General features: G+C 43.6%; 2 protein-coding genes across 4 annotated transcripts in view; both read left to right on the top strand.

Moving 5' to 3' along the window:
• The window catches only part of tafa1b (TAFA chemokine like family member 1b), a 131,844-nt gene that overhangs the window by 12,440 nt on the left and 96,011 nt on the right, over positions 1–23,393 (top strand). The gene's annotated exons all lie outside the window — the stretch shown is intronic.
• Positions 11,657–15,731, top strand: LOC146573888 (uncharacterized). The gene is made up of 2 exons (XM_085275435.1): positions 11,657–12,705; positions 15,629–15,731. The coding sequence occupies exons 1-2, from the start codon at positions 11,657–11,659 to the stop codon at positions 15,729–15,731; spliced, it is 1,152 nt and encodes a 383-aa protein (XP_085131561.1).

The raw sequence follows: 23,393 nt of genomic DNA, 5'->3' as shown, positions 1-23,393 counted from the left end.
GTGAGTCGGGTAGTGCAGAGCAGATGAAGTCCCTGACCAGCTTCTCGAAGCATTTGCTTACGATGGGGGTCAGGGCTACAGGTCGCCAGTCGTTCAATGAGGAGATGGTGGAGGATTTGGGTACAGGGACGATGGTGGCCATTTTGAAGCAGGCTGGGACTACAGACAGAGAGAGGGAAAGGTTGAAGATGTGCGTGAACACTCCAGCCAGCTGAGCCGCGCATGACCTGAGGACGCGGCCGGGAATCCCGTCCGGACCAGTAGCTTTGCGTGCGTTCACCTTCCTGAAGCACTTCCGCACATCCTCCTCAGACACAGTGTGCGCACTGACGTCATCCGCGGTGCGCACACTGTCCGGTGGACACGGACACCACTCTGAATGAAACCTATCTTGTTGCCTTTTATATGCACACCTTACTTCTAAACACTCATGCCATATTCATATTTAGACCTTCTGTGTTTCAAAAATTGCTTTCACACTTCTAATAACATGAAATTTCAGTTGCATATTTGTTGCCAGGGAGACTCCATTTTTCAGTCCAGTCCAGTCATTCGAGCCCTGACTGTGGGACAAAAATGGATTATGGGGTTTGGAATTATGGAAACAGAAATCTCTTGCTTGAATATGTCCCCACTTGTCAAACGAATGATTGAAAGTCTGTCTAAATTTTCCACCCGGGATGCTCTGTCAGCATTAGCTGAGGTCTATTTGTCTTGTCTGATGTGTCTGGATGAATCTATGCGACTGCTGGGCCGAGGCACCACCGTATTGTCTTATCAGAGCTTTATCTGACAGCAGACGCTCTAATAATGGAAGTTAGGTTGAGATGTCACAGCTAACTATTTATCACCGCTGTACAGAGTAAGACACATGAGATGGACACAGCCAAATGCTTGTATAAACAGACAGGAAATCACATTTTAATCTGCTCCAGCCACCATGTTTTAGAGTTTTCTCGCTATTTTGCATCTCGTATTAATATGCCAGTCACTCATACTGTACACAGTAACAATGGTGACAGACTGCTGAAAAAGGAGGAGGAGAATTAGTGTCCATGGGCCCCGTAGTGTATCTTCATTTGCCACAGTATCTGCAGCACATGTCAGGTTCACTGAACATGGCTCAATACCCCAGTGCCTTTTGGCCAGGAGAGCCAGAGAATGAAGGATGAGGTGGCAATTGCATGTGTCTGTCTCTAGCCTAATGACCCAGCGGAGCTGCGCATCTCACTCGCTGCCTCATTCTTTTCTTCTGTGCCCTTTCTCTTTCTCCTGCCCCGGACATCCTGGTTTTATTTATTTGCCTGATCTCTTATTATTCTTATGCACATTAGTCTTATTTGTACAGACGCAGGCTCCCCTATATGTCAGTTTCATTTGAGGTGTTAGTAAAAAACAAAAAAGAAACAAAAAAGCTGTGCTTAGCTCCAATTATCTTAAAATTTGCAGTGTGCGTTTGCAAGGAAATAATATTTAGAACCTCAGGCAACCAGGCAGGCTGTGTAGGATTTTTCTCCTCCTCGTCTCACATCCCAGAGGTTTAAGTGGTTTGAGGAACTGAGCTTTTTCCAACAAAAAGACCTTTTGACCTGCTTTCTGTAAGTTCTGTGAGTTGAGTTTAAATGAGAATTAATGCCTGCTCCGAGGAACTTTTTCAGCCTTCTCCCAAAAGGCATCAACAAAAGTATGAGGTTGCCGTACATGTGTATAAAAGAAGAGTGTTATTGGAACCGAGCTAATAGAACGGAATACCTTTGCATGCTCTCTTTGATCATAACATCTTTTTCCCATCCTTGTGGATTTCAGCCCTCTCCAAGGCATACACCGCGAGGCACACATGCATGCTAAATAAAGAGAGCTGGAACAGTACCGATGCAAAACAGTTTCCCTCACCTCATCTTTTATGATAATACAATTTTTTTCCCTCCGTGTCCTTGTGGAGTCCACATCAAGGCCTGTGAGCTTAAGCTCCTTCGTGAAAGACAAACAAAAACATCAACTGTTATGCTGCAGATGAGTTTTTGTGGGATATTCAAGCTAAGATCGGGTTCAAAGTTATTTCCTTGCTTATATCTACACAGAGGATGCACGTCTTTATTAAGGATTTAGTGCACAAGTATACTGTGCAGGTCAATGTATAGACCTAAGGTTAATGACTAAAACAATGTAGCGGCTGTATTAGATACTCTGGTTTGATGCAGTTAATGCTCTACCCGATTCATGCTGTATACACGATTTCCTTTGACAAGCTAACTGCTGCATTATTTCTCCCAAGTCATTTTGTATTTCAGCCATTTATGTCCCACATTTGTGTATATGTGGGTGACTTGGCAAGAGCATGCAATGAAAATTCTACTCATAGCTGAGCCAATGTGCTCCGCTCTTGTCAAGAAAAAAAAGGGCTTTAGTTTCACTCTCAGCAGATCCAAAGAATCACCGTATCTGTGTAGTGTTTTGCTGAACAGAGAAGGAGAACCTCTGGCTAACATACTGTATTTTACCTTTTAGTGTTACATTCCACCTCTTCCCTCGTCTTACTGGGTACAGCCCTTGCATAGAGCTACGCTCATATCTCAAAACAACTCCCCCTCTTCTCTGGGGTGCAATCAAAGCATCGGTTTTTGATTTAGCTGAATAAAATACAGAAAATGTTTTGTGATACAGTCAGTGGACTGAAAAGAACTTGTCTGGCTTGATGCTACATTTTCCTTTTTTTTTTTTTTTTTGCAGAATGCATGTCAGGCAGAGAGCTGGCAGAAAGGGATAAAACTAGCCTATTCAATCACTATCTTAAGCCGTTTTCACACACGAAAGAGAGAATCAAGCCTGGGCTTTGTCCGAAATTGCCCTTTCTCAGATGTAGCACGCAACAGGAGAGTCTCTGTGTCAGATACGTTCATACTGGAAAACCACTGTTTGGTTTAAGCCAAGGGGTAGAGCCTGGGTAGAGCCTGAGTAGAGCGTGAAAGAGGCAGAACCAGGCGGCAACCTCTGGGGCTTAAAAAGGAAGCCATGGCCAGTTGAAAAGCTCCAAAAGCAAGTCGGTCTCCATATGGTTATGTTAAAATGCACAAGTTTAAAGCAGAAATGAAAAGTTTACTCCCCAGTTTAAAAATGCATTTGGTTTCTATTGCTAATTTTGTAGCTTCACATCAATTTAAATAGTGTTAAGGGTTAAATATATGTTTTACTAGGGCTGTGCACACCTGTATTGATATTTTGAGAGTGACACATGCAGCTGTAGCCAGTAGCTGTCTGCTAGATGGCACTCAGCTAATTTCCATCCCTATGCTGGAACCATGTTTGTGACCTTAGTGCCTTTTGAAGCATTTTAATGCAATTATCTAAAAACGATTTTATTGTGCAAATGCAAGTTGTTTAAATCTTGTTTACAGTGTATTTATTCTAAAAAAGTGTAAGTCGTACTAAACCTTTGATAGGCAAACGTGTGGAAGGACCATGAACCTAAGCAACACTTCTGTGCATTATTCTTCCATCTGGCTGTATATTGGATAAGTTCACATCTTGTTCACGTTTCTTTGCATGACTGAGAATAACCTTAGTATGAAACATGGCTTAAGCAGGGGATGCTGCTTTTAACAGTTTGTTGGGGTGGTGATGAGCTGTGCACGTGCTGGCAGCCAGTCACGCCAGACTGTGTCTCTGTGCAGCAGAATGTTGCTATAGTGATGTTATTACAATTTTGGATGTTTCACATGAGAGGGCAGACAGCGTTTTCTTTTTTTTTTTCTAAACTGTTCAGCAAATGAGAAATGTCACCCAAAGCATCAGCGAGGGCAGGATTAAGGGAGTACAAATCCAAAGAGCTATAACTATTTGTTACACTGGCATAATGCAGTTGGTGGTATATACCAAAGGGTAGACGAGTAAATGCTAAAAGTGCGGCGGTAAAGACATACTTAGTGAAGGCAAAGGAAAGGAAATGTGTGAAAGGAAGCCTCCGAAAAAGGAATTAGTTGGTTGAGATGGAAACAGAAAATATATCCGTTCCATTCAGCACCCTTTGACTTGCAACAAGGCTTCACAACCTTGAACCTTCTGTTTGTTAGTGCCCTAGTCTGATGGTATCTAGGTGTTAAGATGTGTGTCATACAGCTTCCAGCTCTATCAAATGCTGTTACCTTTTGTGACTCACAGGAATTTTCAGTGTTATACACCTTTAAAAAAAATAAGAAGAACTTGTTTTCATTGCTATGGTAATCATCAACGCGCAAGCTGTATTTGAATGGGGTTTTTGTGTTTGTTTGTTTTGATTTTTTAAATATGTGAATGTGAGAGTGTCTCTCTGTGTTAGCCCTGTGACCAGCTGATGACATGACATGTACCCTGCTTCTGGCCTGATGATACCTGAGACAGACTCCAGCTGTTCTGTGACCGTGAAATGGATAAGCAGAAGAAGATGGAACTAGGAAATACTAATCCAATGTTCATTATTTATTATGCATCATTATTTTTTTTATTTATTTATTACTCTAAGACAGATGTTGGCTAACATTACCATTCAGGTACAGTCGCATATAACCAGTTAGGTTAGCTTAGGTGTAATCATATCTTGTTTTGCACAGTAAAGTTTGAGAAGTTAGTTTTCCTAGCTTTCTACCCACAGTCCCAGAACTGTGAAAACATTCAGTGGTATTTGTATTTTTTTTATTTTGTGTTTGCTTGCTTTTATATTTTAAATTTAAGATGAATTGCACTATATGGACAAAAGTATTAATTCATTTAATTTCAGTTCCACTTAATTTATATAGAGTCAAATCACAGCAACAGCATCTCCAGGTGCTTTATATTGTAAGGTAAAGACCGTACAATAATGCAGAGAAAACTACAACAATTAGACATGCGCAATCACTTGGTGACAGTGGGAAGGAAAAATTGTCACGGCTGAGCAGCTGGTGTGTTTGTGGTGTGGACCCAAAAAGCAGACATGGAAGAGAGGAAACTAAGTATTACAAAAAGTGAGCCATTTATTAGGTTGAATACCGAAACAGAAAAACAAGGCAAGGTGAACAAAGGTGAAACTAAACTAAAACCTCAACTGGGATAAGCTAACACTAACATGAAAACTTGAACATGAATCAGAACAGGTACATGCAAAAACTATGGCGAGAGACCTGAACATGAACCGAAGCTTTAAAATAATTAAAATAACTAAGTACATGAATCTTGACAAAACAGACGACCCGACACTGAATGGAGGAAGACTTGAGGGAAATGAGAAGACCTGGGGGAAACAGCTGACACAAATGAACCTGAACGACACAGCGGAAGTACAACTAGACACACTGAACATGGAACACCAGACCCTTCAAAGTAAAACAGGAAACATAACAGAACGTAGACAAGACAACACAAGCTTGACAATGTTAACACAGAAATGACACAGACTGCACAGGGGACAGGAAAAGACTCATGAGTCAGGAGCTATAGAAGAAACATAAACTAGACTAAAACTCAACTAAGACCCTAACTAAATAACAAAACAAGCACGTAACATTATTGCAATGTAACATATGAAAATCAAAAATACAAAATAAACTCAAAATGCTTTTTAAATTAGCTTTAATCTTTTAATTTTATGCACATTGCATTAAGCAAAAATTAAATTATATGCAACGGTCTTTGACTTGAAGTTGAAATTGTTTAACATTTAAACCTATTTTCTGCGTATTTCAGCATGTAAAATAAAATGTTTTGTGTTTACACTCACTCTTTGTAAACGGATGCAAGTAAAGCACAGCAAAGAATAAATGAAATCAAAGACGAAGAAGAAGAAGTTTTCTTCCCACGCAGAGTTTACTGCGGACGCTAATGCTTTTGTCACTTCTTACGGAATAAAACTTGAAGTAATGTAAGTACTTCCAAGCTTTAAACGCTGCATGGTCGTACTGTCTCCCGAACTCCATATTATCCATTGCTGATCTACACACGTCTGGTGCTGCTACGGACGTCACACACGCCTACACCATTGTCATGTGAGACTCTCACAAACAAAAACACGCAGCATGCTTACGGGAAAGTGTGCTAGTAATCTATGATCCAGTTAATTCTGCAAATAGTTGAACCTATAAAAACATGAAAAATAGTATTTTATTGAGATTCTTTACTAGACACAAATAAAACACTAGGAGGAATAATGGAGAGATTTACACCAAACAAATTCTTCTTTACCAAATTTCCCCTTGTGGGACAATTAAAGGATTATTCTATTCTATTCTAAAGAAATAAAATGTAAAGAATTAAAAGAAAATAAATGTATTGATCAATAGAGAAATGTAACAACCTTAATCGTTTAAAGCGGATACACATTTTAAGTTTCTAGCTCCAAAGTGTGTGTGATAAATGTATCACCTACCTGTAGGAAAAACACATGTGGAATTAACTTGAGTCCCACTTCAGCACTGAATCAATGAGGGGAGATTTTGTGGATCTGGAGGAGATGAAAGCTCAACAGTTGAACCTATCAGATGTTATTCAATGACAGCAACGGAAAGTAAGGGGACCTCTTTTAGGGCTGCTCAATTAATTGAATTTTAATCACGATTACGATCTGGGCTTTCAATGATCATTAAAAATGACTGAGCCGATTATTAGCCCCTCCCTCGTTTATCCGCGACACCTTAAAGGCCGGTCCGTGAAAATATTGTCGGGCATAAACCGGTTCGTGGCGCAAAAAAGGTTGGAGACCACTGATTAAGAGGACCCGAGGGAAGCTCGGAAAGCTAAGCAGAAGTTATTTGGAGAGTGACTGCCGTTGGTTGAAAAGAGAGGTTAAAAAAAACTTCAGTGGTGTTGCACACTATTTTATATTATTTTTTAAAGTCATTGTTAACCCTTTAAATCCAGTCAGAGCAGCACGCTCAGTTTTGTGTAACTATTTTTAAATCCCGGTAGAACCGGAACCTCGTAAGCTAGCGCAATAATTTGTTTTGCATATGAAACCGGAGGAGTTGTACTTACATCTGATGCCATCAGCTTGTCCTCGGTCACGGTTTCCTTCCACATAAAGCTTTGCAAAAATTGCATAAAAAGCCTTGCAGGAACAAAAACATAATATTCCAGAAACACGCTTTGCCGATCCGATCAGCTGTTCGTAACACTTCCCACAGTGAAACAGACGTCAGCGAGAACTATCACATGTCTGCAATTTCCTGGCCGAAACTGGAAGTGACGTCATTTTCGCGGAAATGTAGTTTTTTACTTGTAGGCCTTAAAAACCTATACTGGCCATGTTTGACTTTTCTGAATAGTTTCTGGGATGCTTAGAACTCAAATTGCACTGCTGGAAATAGTTTATTTTGATGCACCTGCTGTTTTCTTTGCAAATTTGCATCATATGATTGTTTTTTCGTTTTTCCTGCAGTATATAAAAATTTGTGTATCTCCAAAATAAAACTATGAAGCCACTCCAAATAAATTTCCTGTTGTTGTAAACTATTTTTTGCGACTTTTTTGTATTTAAAGTTTTGAGGGATAAACCTCTTAAATTTCTCCAAGTAGAAATATATGTAAAAAACAAAACAAAAACTATTTTCAATTTTTTTGTAGTTTATTGCACTTTTTTGCAATTAATGTAGTTACTATGGACTTAATGCATACATATTATTAAAATATGGGCTATAACAGTTGTATAGCGACTTGAAATGCTCCCACAAATGGCACTACAACATGTAAAAAAATAATATAAGCTCTGGCGGACTTGGTTCTATGGTAGGTCTTAAAGGGTTAAACAAATATCGTCAAATAATCGAGATCTCAATTTCAGTGAAAATAATCGTGATTATCATTTTTGCCATAATCGAGCAGCCCTAACCTCTTTCATTCTTTCTACCCAAAGGTGTACTGTGCTAATGTTAGCGATACTGATGGCATTCACAATGGAATACAAATTTCTAGTTAGGAATCGCAAGCTTTTGTGAACACACCTACAACTTGAATGTGATAGGGAATGATTGCAGGTGCCACAGCTCTCTGCCAGGACTCTTAAACTACATGGGAGAGCTGCAATAAAACCACCTATAGAATCATTTATATGTAAGAGCCTTAAAGTAGGAATGTGGCTTTCATGTGTACTCGAAAGATAGAAATCAAAATAAGAGGCAGGAGTTGTAGGTTTAATATTGATAACAGTGTGAAACATTTAGGAAGCACACGGGAATGACTCAGTAATTGTGTTAAATTCTTATTGCTACCTAGGCAGAATGCTTTCCCTCATGCTTTGACGTTGGATACAAGAGTGAATTAAAATTCATGGATGTGCGGCTCTTGTTCACGAGTGCCAGCTAGAGGAGGCAACGATGTATTTTAACAGAAAATTCTGACAGTCAATTTCACGTCCCTATCCAAAGATTACACTACCATCGATCATCATTTACCACTTACCTGTTACACGTCATTTGCCACAAGATCCCAGTTGCCATCTTAAATCCGTTTCCTCTGGACATTTGCATGGCTGAACTCACCTCTTTGTGTTCGCCTGTGTTTGTTTGTGAGAGAGAGTGGGATAAGAAAATGAGCTTATGTGTATGCAAAAGAACAAGGTAGGATGCGTCTGGCTGAGCCAGCAAACCAGCTTGCTGTAGCACTCTTGCTGAACCCCAGCCAGACAGATGGCATCCATTTGATCAGGGAGATACTGTAATGGTGGGCCAGGAGCAGCTAAGAGAGGTTGTTATAGGGTCTTCACGAGCAGGCCACACTCCCCATCTGCCAGACAGTGAAGATTTTAACCTTTTTTAAAAGCATTCCTTATTTTGCCCTGCCGCTTCACTGATGGGTTTGCTGAGGAGCCAGATCATTGTCTCAGAGCATATAAATGCATATTCATTTCATATGAACAGACCTGTACACATGGATAGGTGTAGGTGTTTTTAAATGTTTTGTTTTTGCTTTTTCCCATTTAAAGAGAAAATTCACCAGTATAGCCACAGTTGTAATTGCTAAATTACTTTCAAAGAAAGTATGAAGTTTCGTGTCAAAGTAAGATGTCGGCGTTGGGCAGCTTTATAAAGCACACACACACACACACACACACACACACACACACACACACACACACACACACACACACACCGGAGGTAAGTAATTATTTATAAAAAACAAAACACACTATGCACTTAAAAAGAAATCACATTAATTGCAGCAACTTTTGTTGTTTCTTTCTACGCTGTTATTATGTGATATGAGATGAAAGGCAACATCTTAAGCACACTGCATTTAATTTTTTATCATAAAAGCTCTAATGCTCTTCTCTTCTCCCAAGGTATTTGTGACAGGGCAGAAATATTTTCGGGATCACATCTGCCCCCGTATCTTGTCACAATTGCAAATTCATTTTTTAAAAGGTTAGACATTAATAGCAAGAATCCCCGCCTCCCCACTCCTTCTCCTCTCACCCGCCTCTCAGAATCAGGATTACACATTTCACCCTGAGCAATAGACAGAAACTAATCCAAGGTCCATGTGAGATTCAAGTCCAGTGGCCGCCATGTGGCTGACAGTTTTGCAAGACCAACTTTTGATATTGGGCGTTTAACAGGCTACAGTAAATATCCAGCTTCAGTTAGGCACTAAGCCCTGCGCAGATGTACCCGCCCACACACTTGCTTATTGCACTACCTGCGTGCTTAAATAAAGGCACAGAACCACAAAAAATTACAAACATATGCTCAAACCATCTACTACCACACATACACACAAAGCCAAAACAGATGTTTCATCGTAATCCCGATGAAAAACTATATTGTGGGACTTTGAGTACTGCAAAATGTTAAATAGCGAGACATGCACTAGGCCTATCACAGTAAGTGTGATAAGTGTCCCATTAAGTTCCCTATGGCCTGCACATTCTCTCTGAATCAGTAGATCCTAAGTGGAGAGATTAATATTTAATACCACTGGCAGAGTGCTACAGACACTTCCTGGATGACTGCATGAAACTTGCAGTAGGTTTGACGGTATCAAACTAACCCTTTGACTTTCATTTTGCAAGAATTTGTTTATTCAAAGCTTGAGATAAATAATAATCAAAATTGCTGCAGTGCTTTGCCAGTTCACGACTGCACACACATTCCAGTACTTATGGTATTCACAATGTCATGTCCGGCGCTAAATACATTTGTGCTCAGGGTGGTACAAAATGAGGCTCCAAATGCAGATGTGAGAAACTAAGTACAAAACTAAAGACAAGCTTCACACACAAAGCTGATCGAGTGAGAAAGATATGTTTGAGACAAACGGCATGATGGCACGGGGAGGAAAGCCAAAAAGCGCAGGTGTGGAGCACATGGTATACACACAGACAGTGTAGAGAGTCTGACAATGACAGAGGGAGACACTGAATCATATATGTTCAGGGGTAATTGGGAAGGAAGATACAAGTGGAAATGATCAAGGAATCGCAGGTGGTAAGGACAACAAGAAAACCTGCACGAGAAGAGCAATTAAAACAGAACTGAGACACAAAGCAGACATGGAGAAAAAAGTGAGCGTTAAAAAACAGGAACCAAAGCTCTAATACAACAATCGGCAACACTTTAGGCCAGTTTCAAAACAAACACTCAACTCAGACATGAATAAAAGTTCAGTAGGGCTGTGCTGATAGGGAATATTACCAATGATGGAAATGTGCATAAAAACAGTTTAAAACATACATTTTTTTTCTTCAATTAAGTCTTTTTCATTAGGGTAGAAATAGAATAGAAAACCACATGAACATTGTTGGCACTTTTCCACTGGCAGCTTTCCTTTTTTTTTGCAATCTTAATAATTGAAGCAGTATCAAATACACCCTCGGTGTTTAAATATGTGTAACTACTGTTCACTCTGTTTAAATGAAACTGAGACAGGACTGCACTTTTAAGAGCCAGGAGGGAATTTGCTCAGCCTTTATCACACGTATCCAATTCATTAGCAGCTCACACTTTTTTACATGGAGGGATCGCAGTTTTTTAGATCTGAATTTTACCATCAAGACTTTACCTGTCATGGTCCTGGGCCATGTGGGCCCAGTATTCTTAGTTCTTTGTATTCTCGTATTTCGTTCCTTATTTAGGCCATGTCTTCTGAGTTGCCCTGTTGTGTTGTTCCCTAAGTGTTTTTCCCTTCATGGCTCTCTCCCCCCTGTGTGCCCTCTATGTATTGATGAGCCCTCGTCTCCCTTTGTGGTTGTTTCATGTTTCCCCAGCCCGTTATGTCTGTGTTTTCCCCGTGCTCTCTCTCCTCCTGTCGGAACCTCTGTGCCTCTACATGTCATGTTCAGTTCACCCCGCCCTGTCTCGTTATGATTATCAGTGTCACCTGTGTTCCCCGTGTGTGCCCACTTTCCTCGTTTACCCTCTGTGTATTTCTGTCTGAGTCTCCCTCTGTTCGGCGTCGTGTTCTCCCTCATGCTGTGTGTGATTCCCCCGTGTTTCCTGGTGAGCTTTACGTTAGTTTTTCCCAGTTTAGTTTTGTATCTCCCATTGTCTTTTGTCAGCAATAAAGCTGCCTTTTGAGTTCATCCCCGTGTGTGTGAGTTTTGCATTTTGGGTCCTCCTCCTGCCTGCCACACAGCCGAGTCATGACAGAAGAACACGACCACGATATGGACCCAGCAGTTCACAACCCCTCCGCGGACCTCCAGTACGATCTGACCATGTCAGACCCAGCGGACAGTTCGGACGAGATTGGGGAGGAGCTGCAACGGCTCTGCCGGCTCATGACGCGCATCTGTGGGTGCACGGACCCCAGAGTGGTGTCCACCGGGTTGGCGGCCATTGACGCAATCCTTCAGCAAGCGCCACAGCTCCGGCGGTTTCCCCAGCTTTTTGAGGCGTTCGACTCTCTGGCCCCCCTGAAGGAGGAGCTTCGCGCTCGCACGCTGGCCCAGAGGGTGTTAAACGCCGCCTCCGCACCTACGACTCCGACCCGCAAACGGTTGTCGTTGCCGCTGCCTCGCGAGCCGGAGGCAGTCAGAGTAGGGACTCTGAGGCTCACCGCTGCACCGCCATCAACTCACAGTTCGTCTCCGCCACTGTCAAGCTACATAGCCCAGCGCACCGAGATGGTGGAGGCCACAGATTTCGACGATGATGAGCGACAGCAGGTATTGCTAGCTTTACGGGAGGACGAGCTTCGTTGGAAGCCCTGGCTCATTTCAGAGGAGGAACTCACACCTGTTGCACCGCCTCGGACCAGCCGCTCGCCCTCCCCACACTGCTCAGACTTTACTTCGCCTGCCTCTTTTCTGGCAAGGATGTGGGCGGACGACGAGGAGATCGCCGCCACACCACCCTCTGCTTCGGTGGCTCCAGCATCCATCGTACACACTTCCAGAAAGAACCGGCGTCAGCGCCGCCGTCGCGCACTGCTACGTCCTGTCTCGCCCTCCACGAAGCGTCCCGCGGACGCTGTGGGGGTCCTGGACGTCGATCACGAGGGGCAGCAGCACGCCGCAGGCGCACAGCTAGTGGAAGAGTTCGGGAGGGAGCCGTGGCTCGCTCCTGATCATGACGAGCGCTCTTTCCGGGGGACTCGACTGGCTCTTGGGGGTCCCCGGAGTTGCCAGGGACTTCCACCGCTCACCCCGCCCGCTTCCACGGATAGAAAGAAGCGGCACTCTCGCCGCCGGCACCCTGAGCCTGCCATTTCTCGGACAGTTTTTTCTGAGCCTGCTCCTTTTCCTGCTCGTGTTTCTCCTCCCAGGTCAGTTCAGTTAGCTCCCTCGCAGCCACCCTCAGTTCAGTTAGCTCCCTCGCAGCCACCCTCAGTTCAGTTAGCTCCCTCGCAGCCACCCTCAGTTCAGTTAGCTCCCTCGCAGCCACCCTCAGTTCAGTTAGCTCCCTCGCAGCCACCCTCAGTTCAGTTAGCTCCCTCGCAGCCACCCTCAGTTCAGTTAGCTCCCTCGCAGCCACCTTCAGTTCAGTTAGCTCCCTCGCAGCCACCTTCAGTTCAGTTAGCTCCCTCGCAGCCACCTTCAGTTCAGTTAGCTCCCTCGCAGCCACCTTCAGTTCAGTTAGCTCCCTCGCAGCCACCTTCAGTTCAGTTAGCTCCCTCGCAGCCACCTTCAGTTCAGTTAGCTCCCTCGCAGCCACCTTCAGTTCAGTTAGCTCCCTCGCAGCCACCTTCAGTTCAGTTAGCTCCCTCGCAGCCACCTTCAGTTCAGTTAGCTCCCTCGCAGCCACCTTCAGTTCAGTTAGCTCCCTCGCAGCCACCTTCAGTTCAGTTAGCTCCCTCGCAGCCACCTTCAGTTCAGTTAGCTCCCTCGCAGCCACCTTCAGTTCAGTCTCCAGTAGCTCCAGTGCCGCCTGTAGCGCAGGCCCCAGTAGCTCCAGTGCCGCCTGTAGCGCAGGCCCCAGTAGCTCCAGTGCCGCCTGTAGCGCAGGCCCCAGTAGCTCCAGTGCCGCCTGTAGCGCAGGCCCCAGTAGCTCCTGTAGCCCAGTCCCCGTTGGCAGTACGGTCCGCTGGTCAGCTTAACATCCAGCCAGGGGTCTCAAATCTCTCTGGCTCTGCATCAGCTCCTGCTGGGAGCTCGGATGAGCTCATCCAGGACTCCGCGGCTCCCACGCCGCCATCTACCTCGTCAGCTGGAGGGTCCGAGGGGCCCGTTCAGCCTCCTGTCTCCGCTGGAGGGTCCGAGGGGCCCGTTCAGCACCATGCCACATCAGCTGGAGGGCCCGAGGAGCCCATCCAGCCACCTTCTGCTACGCCTGGTCCAGCCTCAGAGCCTTCGTCAGCTGCAGCCTCAGAGCCTTCGTCAGCTGCAGCCTCAGAGCCTTCGTCAGCTGCAGCCTCAGAGCCTTCGTCAGCTGCAGCCTCAGAGCCTTCGCCTGGTCCAGCCTCAGAGCCTTCGCCTGGTCCAGCCTCCGAGTCTTCAGCCTCGCCCGCCGCGGCTCCGGCCTGTGCCTCGTCTGGTCCTGTGCCCACCGGGCCATGGCCAGCACGCCTGACACTGGAGAGCCGCCGCTGCCTTCCGCGCGGCCGGCCCCCTGAACTGCTCCGTCGTCTCCTCCGCCGCTGCCGCTGCCTTCCGCGCGGCCGGCCCCCTGAACTGCTCCGTCGTCTCCTTCGCCGCCGCCGCTGCCTTCCGCGCGGCCGGCCTCCGGACCAGCTCTGCCACCTGTGCCACCCGCCTGGTCGGCCCCCCGACCGTGTGACCCGTGAACTCTTGTTCCTGTGGGCTCTGGGTCGGCCCCCTGAACTTTATTTTGACTATGGTCGTGTGCTCCCGTGTTTTCTGTTGTGTATTTTGTTTCCCGTTCTGGTCCCTCCGTCCTGGTCCCCCGCCTCCCGCCCTGGGTGGGTTGTTTTCTGTTTTTGTTTCTCGGGTTTGGGCTGTCGGGAGCCAGCCCTTTAGGGGGGGGGTGGTGTCATGGTCCTGGGCCATGTGGGCCCAGTATTCTTAGTTCTTTGTATTCTCGTATTTCGTTCCTTATTTAGGCCATGTCTTCTGAGTTGCCCTGTTGTGTTGTTCCCTAAGTGTTTTTCCCTTCATGGCTCTCTCCCCCCTGTGTGCCCTCTATGTATTGATGAGCCCTCGTCTCCCTTTGTGGTTGTTTCATGTTTCCCCAGCCCGTTATGTCTGTGTTTTCCCCGTGCTCTCTCTCCTCCTGTCGGAACCTCTGTGCCTCTACATGTCATGTTCAGTTCACCCCGCCCTGTCTCGTTATGATTATCAGTGTCACCTGTGTTCCCCGTGTGTGCCCACTTTCCTCGTTTACCCTCTGTGTATTTCTGTCTGAGTCTCCCTCTGTTCGGCGTCGTGTTCTCCCTCATGCTGTGTGTGATTCCCCCGTGTTTCCTGGTGAGCTTTACGTTAGTTTTTCCCAGTTTAGTTTTGTATCTCCCATTGTCTTTTGTCAGCAATAAAGCTGCCTTTTGAGTTCATCCCCGTGTGTGTGAGTTTTGCATTTTGGGTCCTCCTCCTGCCTGCCACACAGCCGAGTCATGACATTACCCTTACTAATAAAATACCAAAATGCAATAATGCGGCGCACTGAACCAAAAGATCTGTTGAGTCACTTATGGCCAGTTTTCAAGTCCTTGTGTGTGTGTGTGTGTGGTTTTTGCTTTTGTTTTGTTTTTGTGTCGAACGTTTGCATTACATTGTTGTGGGGATGCTTGCATTTTGTGTGGTAAACCAAACTCTCTTCTTTTTTGCCGCTCACCCCCATATTTATGCTTAGAGCAGCATGTAACACTTCCATATCAAAAAGGGATTAAAGTGTCAAGCACTTTTCCATTCTTGATTTTTAGATTAAAAGCTGTTCACAGGATGTACACGCCTCTATTAGCGTAACGACTCAAATTTTGTCGAGTGTGCTTTGTCTCCTCTGCAAATAGAAAGCTCCCTGCACAAGCCTTTTATAGCGTAGAGTAGATGTCAGTCAATATACAGCAATAGAAGTCATGTTTTCTGCTGTGAATACAGCCGTAAGCACTGGGCTAGGGAACTGTATGTGTGTTTGAAACAGGAGCGAACGCTGGGCCAGCATTATTCACAGAGTTGCACAAACGATTGGGGAGTGGGGGCTGTCAGCCTGTGTGTTTAGGCCGCCCATTCACACCAGTTTGCTGGTCTAAATCCAATTCATCAGCTCTTAATGGACTGCACAAATTGTCTCTCTAGGATCTTAACTCAAGGAGTGGATGGACTAAGCGGGGCTAGAGTGGAAACATGCGGCGCACAGCACAGGAGCTCAGAGACTGTGCAGCAGATCGTTAACATGTGAGAACATCAAAGTTTGCATGTTTTTATGTCAATTAAAATGTTTTTTCCCTAAAGAAAGAAGGGCACGTCCGTTAGATTTAGGCTTCTAAATCAGATGGGATTCTGGGGAAAGTCTTCAAATCACTCTTATTTGCTAAACAAGTAGCGTTGCTGGTTTAGTATGAGCTTTCATGTTGGTGCCAGAGGTGTGTCTGCATTGTTCTCCACGTCTGATTCTGTGCATTTGGCCCATTTTTGCATTGTTCCAACACTTTGTGAGGAGTCGTACAAATGTGTGCAAATGTGGTATTTGAGAAGCTGGATGTCACTGCGCACATTTTCCTCGCACATGCAACTGAAATTATAGGTGCATTTGTGAATCTCTCAAAGACCAATTTTCAGCGGCCAGACGCTTCATCTGTGAGTGTTGCGTTGGACATTTGAGAGCTGTCCTTTCTCCTGAAATCCTTTTGCTCCTCCTCCACTTCCCTGCATTTTTAACATGATCACAAGGGCTCAAGAGCAGCGGCAGCAACAACACTGGTAAATTGTCACTCATTTAGTCTGGGGCAGCAGCACTTATTGGGCACTCTTTCAGCTCCATCAGATCTTTGATCCCATTTGCGAATGATGTGTGTTTATGTCTGCGTGTATCGGTACATGCCAGCAAATAAACTGTTTCTCACAAAGGGAATCCAGGAGTCTCTTGAAAGATGCATATCGAAGCTTTTAAACAGGACCATTTACTTTGGACTCTTTCACCCCCACAGTCTTTCTTTCACTCTTTTTTTTGTTTTAACTTTTTTGTTTCACAGTTCAGTTTGCTTGCACTCTCGCCAGCTGTCAAATTACCATCCCCTCGCTACAGCCGATTACTTAGTACACTTTAGGAAGAAGGCTAACACAGGTGGTAGGCCATCGCGCTTGCTCGTGCTTTCCCGTGTGCATTTTAAACAGAAAGGAGAGTGGGAGAGAATGAACCCATCTGCACCAAAATGACTCATCGGTCCCTTTCAAAATCCAGATTTCAGCACCTTTCACAGCTCAACTTCCTCTAATATTGGATGCAAAGCGTAGCTCGTACGTTCCACACTTACACATTCACTGTTTTAGGAACTTAATATGAAGCATCAGCAATACTGAAACATATTGTAGGATGACTGAAAGTATTCGAGTATCTTTTTTTTAAACAGTGACGCAGACACATATGATTACATGCTAGCCGAGTTCTGTCAGTAGCAAGGAAATAAAAGCCTAGTCATTAAAATTAAACTCATATATCATTTGTGATTTCATCTTTCTTGTGCAGGCACTTTCCAGCCATAAGTATTTCTCTATTTTGTTGCTGCTTGATTCGCGAATCCGATGTTTTCCGCCACCATCGCTGGATTATTGTGTGCTTCTGTGTTTATCTCTGGTGTTACTTTTTGTCATTGGTGTAGTATTTTCTACAAGCTTGCCTGTGTGTGCCCTTTTAATATTCAGTGCGATATGTGTTTTAAGCCATGTGCATTACAGTTTTAAAACCCCCATTTAAAAACGTATATTAGCGTGGATGCAGACCACAAAGGTAGAATTAGCCTAGGATGTAGGAGTTCTTCTCTTAAAGTGACGGGATGAGTGACTCTTCTCTGCACTCTTGCATGCAGCTCTCCTGACCTTACTTCACACGCTGCTTGGCAGGAACACTTTAAGTTTTCGCTCCATCCATCAGAATACTCTCTCTCCCTCTCTCACACCTTTGTGTTCTTCATCCCTGACATAACTAGGGGGTGGGGGGAGATACTTCATGATTTTTTAATATCTACCACATCTTGGGCCTCCATGGTCAAGTGTTTTGTGTGATCAATGTCTCCCAGACTCTACATCACCCTTTAATCAGGATATCATCTCCCCACTCGAGGGGTTGCTGAGACAGGTGTTCTTTCTTCCTTTTCACTTTCCCTCTATCACCTTTTGTCTTGCACTTTTCTCTGCACCTCTCGCTTTCCCAGAAGTGTGAGCGTGTTATTTAAGCTATCCCAACGAGAGATTTCCCCGGGCCAAAAGGGAGAGAGAGAGAGAAAGCGCAAGGTGTGAAAAAAGATAGCTTTGACTCAGAGGTCAGTGAGGCGATGCAGGGTGGAGGGTTATCCCCGGGCAATGCAAACAAATTGAGCACAGCAAATCATTTGCAAAAAATATAGATCTTTTTGCCAAATCACAGCTTTCTGTTTTACCCCTGCGGATGTGTTTTTCATTCTGATATCCACCCTGACACAGAATCTGACACCTGTGAAAAAGGCATATGGCTTGGGATGCTAAAGTTAAAGACACAAGCACGATATTTTAGCTTATGTTCACACTATGCTGCTGTGACACTTCATTTAGAGGTGCAAGGCTGTCATATTAGCTTTTCACTAGCAATTCAGCGGGACAGAAAACAAACAACACTAAAAGGCCTTTGTACATTTTTGGCTTCTTGTTTCTCCTGAAGTGGTCGCTTTGAGCTAAACGCTGTGATTTTTAAGGCTCAGAGTGCACACAGTATTGTCTGTGAGGTCTTTTCCAGGTATCTTGGAGCTTTATTGTGTGTTGGATTAAAAATGGTCAGGCAACAGGTAATACTGAACATAAATGTAAAACCTCAACCTTTTTAATTTTTACCTAAACCGTGTGCACAAAACTCTGGAGGGATCTATGCTAACGTAGAAACCAGTCAGGACGTCTGCTACTGCTGTTTGCTCGTTTTTTTTTTATGGGCGATCGTTTTCAGGCTTCAAGTAGCACCATTATACCAACATTTCACATTCTAGACATTGTTTTAGGTGTATTTGACCAAAAGTTTGACTGAAAATTCACATGCAAGCTTTTTTCAAGGCTGTGGTATTTGCCGCAAACAATACCTTTCAGCTAGCTAAAACAGAATATTATGCTATCAGCGAGCAACATGGCTAATGCCTTTCACACAGCTTTGTCTCAACTCCAAAGAGCCACAGAAGTAAAAGCTCATGATAATAATTGAAACAATCTTTGAAAAAATGACTTACCAAGCATGGCAAACAACTCAAATATGTAGAGCAAAATGTTCTGAAACGGCTTCACTTCAGCTTCGATTGGAGCCATGCTGGGGGCGGAGTCTGTGAATTTACTCTATTGGTGTCATAGCCCCTCTAGGAGTTCAGAGTTAAGAGGTCAAGAGTTAATGTTTCCATTGTAACACCTCCAGATTTGACAGAGAAACACTCATTTTTAACACTCGATTTTAACTACTATCATTTTACACCTCAGAGTTACATTAAAAGAATGTGACTCTGTTTAGAGTAAAATTAACTCTACTTTTGCAAGAAGACTATTAACACCAAAAAATTTAACACTTTTGAATTTGCTGTGCAGCAGCAGTACCATACCAGCCATGGGGTCATCTCACAACTTAAAAAAAGCTTGCACCCAAAGAAAGAAGTGAAAACACGTTTTTTCTTTCCAATCTCCAAACCCAAAGATGGAGTGAACGCAGAAGAACGTCACACTTTCCTGTCCATGCAGGTCCCAAGCTCTTGTTGCACTTTTTTTCAGCACTCTGTTTTGTTCTCCCTGTGGAGCATACACTGTTCCGGCTTGTTTTGTTTTTTTTCTTCCTATGTTGGCTCAGGCTTAGCAATGGCCATCAGTAAAGATATCAATGAACAATGACCTGCACTATCCAGCCTCTCTAGAAATCCTGATGTCCTGGCTTCCCAGGGGAAAGTTTCAGGAAAGAGAGTGGAAATCTATAACTGAACACATATCACTTTCTTTTCCCCAGCTGACCGCGCTATCTTTCCTATCCCATCAACACACAGACACACACTTACCTCTGCAGAACAATGAGAGGAGTCTGTGATCCCCATTGTACAAAAAAAGAACTTTTTATTATTTTTTTAAATAGCAGCATACAGTATCAGCAGAATTACTTCGGCTTGGATTCAACACTGCAGCAGCCTTGCTAGAGTGTGTCAAGCCCAGAGGGGTTTATAGCTTTGATCTAACGCACAATACCCTGTGAGTGAGGGGGGAAATTGTGCATACATGCACACACACCCATACACAAATTAGCGCATTGCTCCCTCTCAATTCTCATATAAACACATATACCTTCATACACACAAAAGCTATCACACAGAAAAACACACATACACATGCACACGCACACACAAATCCCCTTTGATATAGTTCCAGGCTTTTAGTGGATGATTAGGCGAGGCGACCGAACTAAGGTCTAGAGTGATAGGAGGAAGCAGGAGCCTGCTGCTCTTTAGTTAGAGGAAACCAATACTCTGTCTGTAGATAGAGGGGTAATTATGCTCAAGGGTTGAGGAGAGAGAGGGCTGAGCATTTTGGAGTAGGAACCAATGAGAGGAGGAGGACAGGGTTGAGGAAGACTTTGCTGGAGGGTTGATTTCAGATGTGCTTACCGCGTCACCCTCACAGACAGCAATTAAAAATTCTCCAGAGGAATTTTAGTCTGTGTTTATTGTTAGCGTGTCTGTGTGTGCATGTGTTGAATATGTGCATTATGGTGAAGGGTGCGGTTGTGCGTGGTTTTTATCTAGTGCTGCATAAATGCAGTCGAGACTGTGAAACGTGCATATATGTGTGTTAGAGGGCAAACTCCTGTTTCCACTCAAACACTTGGTGGTCTAAGAGCCGTAAAATATTAATGCGCTTCTTCTCTTAATGATTCATAAATTTTATTCCAATACTTGCACTCTGCTTCTCCTCTTGGCTTGGTTAAGAAGGGAAAAATATATATATAAGAGCGAGTAAGAGACAAGTGTGGAGTGAAGTCTGGAGAATGCAGTGAAAATGAAGTTTTTCCTCCCTCATCCCACACTTCAGCATGCTGCATGCAAGTGCTAAGGGATCATAATGTCAGTAAATAGTATTCATAAACAAATGCTTTCCAAGGGGATGTGTTTATGCATTCATAGCAACACCAAACTGTGCTGTGTATTTTGCTAGAAAAACTGCTGCAGACTGCCTGTGACACCTTACAAAATATCAGCTTTAGCTAACAGGAAACAAGGGATTGCTTTATTTACTTATATAAACCCGCCACTATCAAAAGAAAGTCCAGGTTTTTTGTTTTTTTTTCACTTCCTCCTCACAGTGAGATATAGCAAGGCTCCATTTTTAATGACGGCTAATCTTAAAGAAAACAGATTTGCATTATGTTTCTATTTATTTATTTATTTATTTATTTATCACCCAGCATCGATCGGAGCTCCAGAATCACCACTTGGGACTAAATGAAAAGAAAATGAGCTTCTTACTCTGTGCCTTCTTTATCTGCACCTTTTCCTAATCCCCTGCTTTACACCTTCCTCGCTTTTGATTCAGTAGCACTTTATAAGATAACAACATTAATATTAGGATAGGAGAACATTTTCATTTGGAAGAAACTGCCTGCTTAGATGCTCCTTCTCACTGCCTTTAACGCTTCCAGATGGGGGCAAAACTGTCTCATTTGCAGGAGCAGCTGGATGCCTGATTGCGATAACAGGTGAAGTAATAAACCTACAGTGTATTAGAATACTGATTGGTTGATGCGTTTCAGCTCAGTGAGAGAGTATAGTTGTGTTTTAAATGAGCTTTAACATTATGTCCCTCACATGTACACTTAATGAGGGGTAAAGTTTTACGGCTTTTGTAGCAGGTGGGTCACCATTGCAAAATTAGAGGAATCAAACAAAAATAAATTCATAAATAAGAGACAGTGACAGATACTGTAATGTGCTTTATTTGTCTTTATCTTACACAAGTGCTTTCAGTTGAAATTTCAAATACACCATGTGCCACATACAAGCTTAAATAGGCCCGACCAGTAAAGCCCCCACCCTTTTTTACTGTGGAACCATTATAAAAACCATAAATTTCTACATCAGATAGTGAAAAAAACTGTAATTTAATTTTTATTTATTTTGGTGTAGTATGAGTAACCATGGGGAAAGTCTTGGTCAGTAGGAAAAGCTGTTAAACCTATGAAAGTACTGTTAAATGTCCATTCCTCGTCCCATCACATTTTCCAAAGCAGTTAAGTGGGCCAAATTGGAGACTTTGTCAGGCCGATTCTGGCCCCCGGGCATTATGTTTGACACCACCGCCTTAAGCTCAGTGTTCTGAGCACCTTGGTGTTTTGAAAATGAATGTAATAAGCTAGGAGTGGATCTAATCAAGAAACTGAGGGACACTGCAAACTCATAACAATCATGACCGTCACAAGGTGGCCTATCCTGAACCATAGTCTACTTTAGCATCTCTTATGAGTCTCACTGGAACCAAATGTTACAGGAACATAAAACGTTTTGTGTTTTTTATGAGACTTGAAACTAGTGAATGCAATCATTGAGAAATTGGTCATACTGAGGCCCTCAATCAAGGAAACCAAAGGGCCACTTTGTCATAGATTTTTCTTGCAACCAGAAGATTTGCCCCCTGTGAGAAAGCTTGCAGGTTGAAGGCACTTCTACACTGGCTTAACCTTTTAGACCTCTAAGCTATGGCCATCTGCTATAAACAGTCTGCCAGTCTCTATTTCCCACATGAGGAATTGCACGTAGATACAGCTGGAATATTTCATGAATAAAGAATACACAGAGTCAGTCATTTATGCACTCTGTTACATCTCATATGAAAGACACATGAATAATCACATGTTCACAAAAGCGACAATAACGGAAAAATCAGCCAAAAGATTCAGTCAATAAGCCAGGATCAAGCGGCTTTTAAATCAGACCCCCAAACTTAATGACTACAGCAAAGGTCACTTCCTCTGAGAATTTATTGAAATGACTGGGTCTAGATTTCTTAGTGACAGGAGCCTTTTTATTTCCCCCCTCTCTGCCTGAACCTACGCTGACCACTGACTAATGAAGATTGATCCAGTATATTATAGACATAACGACTTTCAGGAGCTACTAAATCCTCTCAGCGGGGTTGTACAGACAGACAAGGAGATGAAAAGACGAACTGATAAGTAAAGGAAAAAAAGTGAAGAAAGTAGTGGAAAAGTGCTGCCCTTCTCCTGCTGCAGGTGTTTTCCTTTGGATAACATAGGTTGGAGGCCATTACTGGGGTTATGTGTGATGTAAGATGGTAGTTACCGCAGGCTTGAACATGAAGTGTGTTTCACAAAGAAGGAAATGGAATGAAATATTGTCAAGGTCTGTCATGTGGATGCAGCAGCAGCACACGGTTGCTATAATGAGCACATCACCAGTCTGTCATTGCACTACACATGTCATTGCAGACTAAGCCTCCCACGTGTTCAGTGTCTTAATAATCTCACCCACGCACAAGCAAGGCAAGGGAGGGGAGAAAAAAAGTAATAACTACTGCCCACAATAAAACATACAATTAATCTACACATTCAAGAATCTGCACAGCTGAACAGGCAAGAGTCTCTCCTGGGCTCTGGGCATGCGTGTAGATGGATGCGGTGCACCATTCCCATCATTTTCAGAATTTTGTCTTTTTAAATATACTTCATTGTAATTGTTTTTAATTAGGCTGAAAGAGGATCTGGCAACGAAAGAGAAAAGGGAGCTTGCATGGAGATGGCTTTTTATCAGGAGGACAAAAGCAACGGTTGGCTGGCCACCAGTGTGATGCAACATGGTGACATTTTTTATCATCTGTCCTTACATAAGCTGTTCCTGAATATTGT

The sequence above is a fragment of the Mchenga conophoros genome, linkage group LG5 (assembly GCF_057382185.1).
Source record: "Mchenga conophoros isolate Kocher_MC1m ecotype Shallow Benthic linkage group LG5, M_conophoros_male_GT1.1, whole genome shotgun sequence".
NCBI classification, from domain to species: domain Eukaryota; kingdom Metazoa; phylum Chordata; class Actinopteri; order Cichliformes; family Cichlidae; genus Mchenga; species Mchenga conophoros.
The sequence above is the reverse complement of the archived record's forward strand: the minus strand, read 5'-3'. Positions and strand labels throughout refer to the sequence as shown.

Excerpts from the sequence above, each read along its gene's own strand:
- LOC146573888 (XM_085275435.1), top strand. The coding sequence starts at position 11,657 with ATGTCAGACCCAGCGGACAGTTCGGACGAGATTGGGGAGGAGCTGCAA. Across the intron at positions 12,706-15,628 it reads GCTCGTGTTTCTCCTCCCAG|GATCTTAACTCAAGGAGTGG; the intron begins GTCAGTTCAGTT and ends TTGTCTCTCTAG.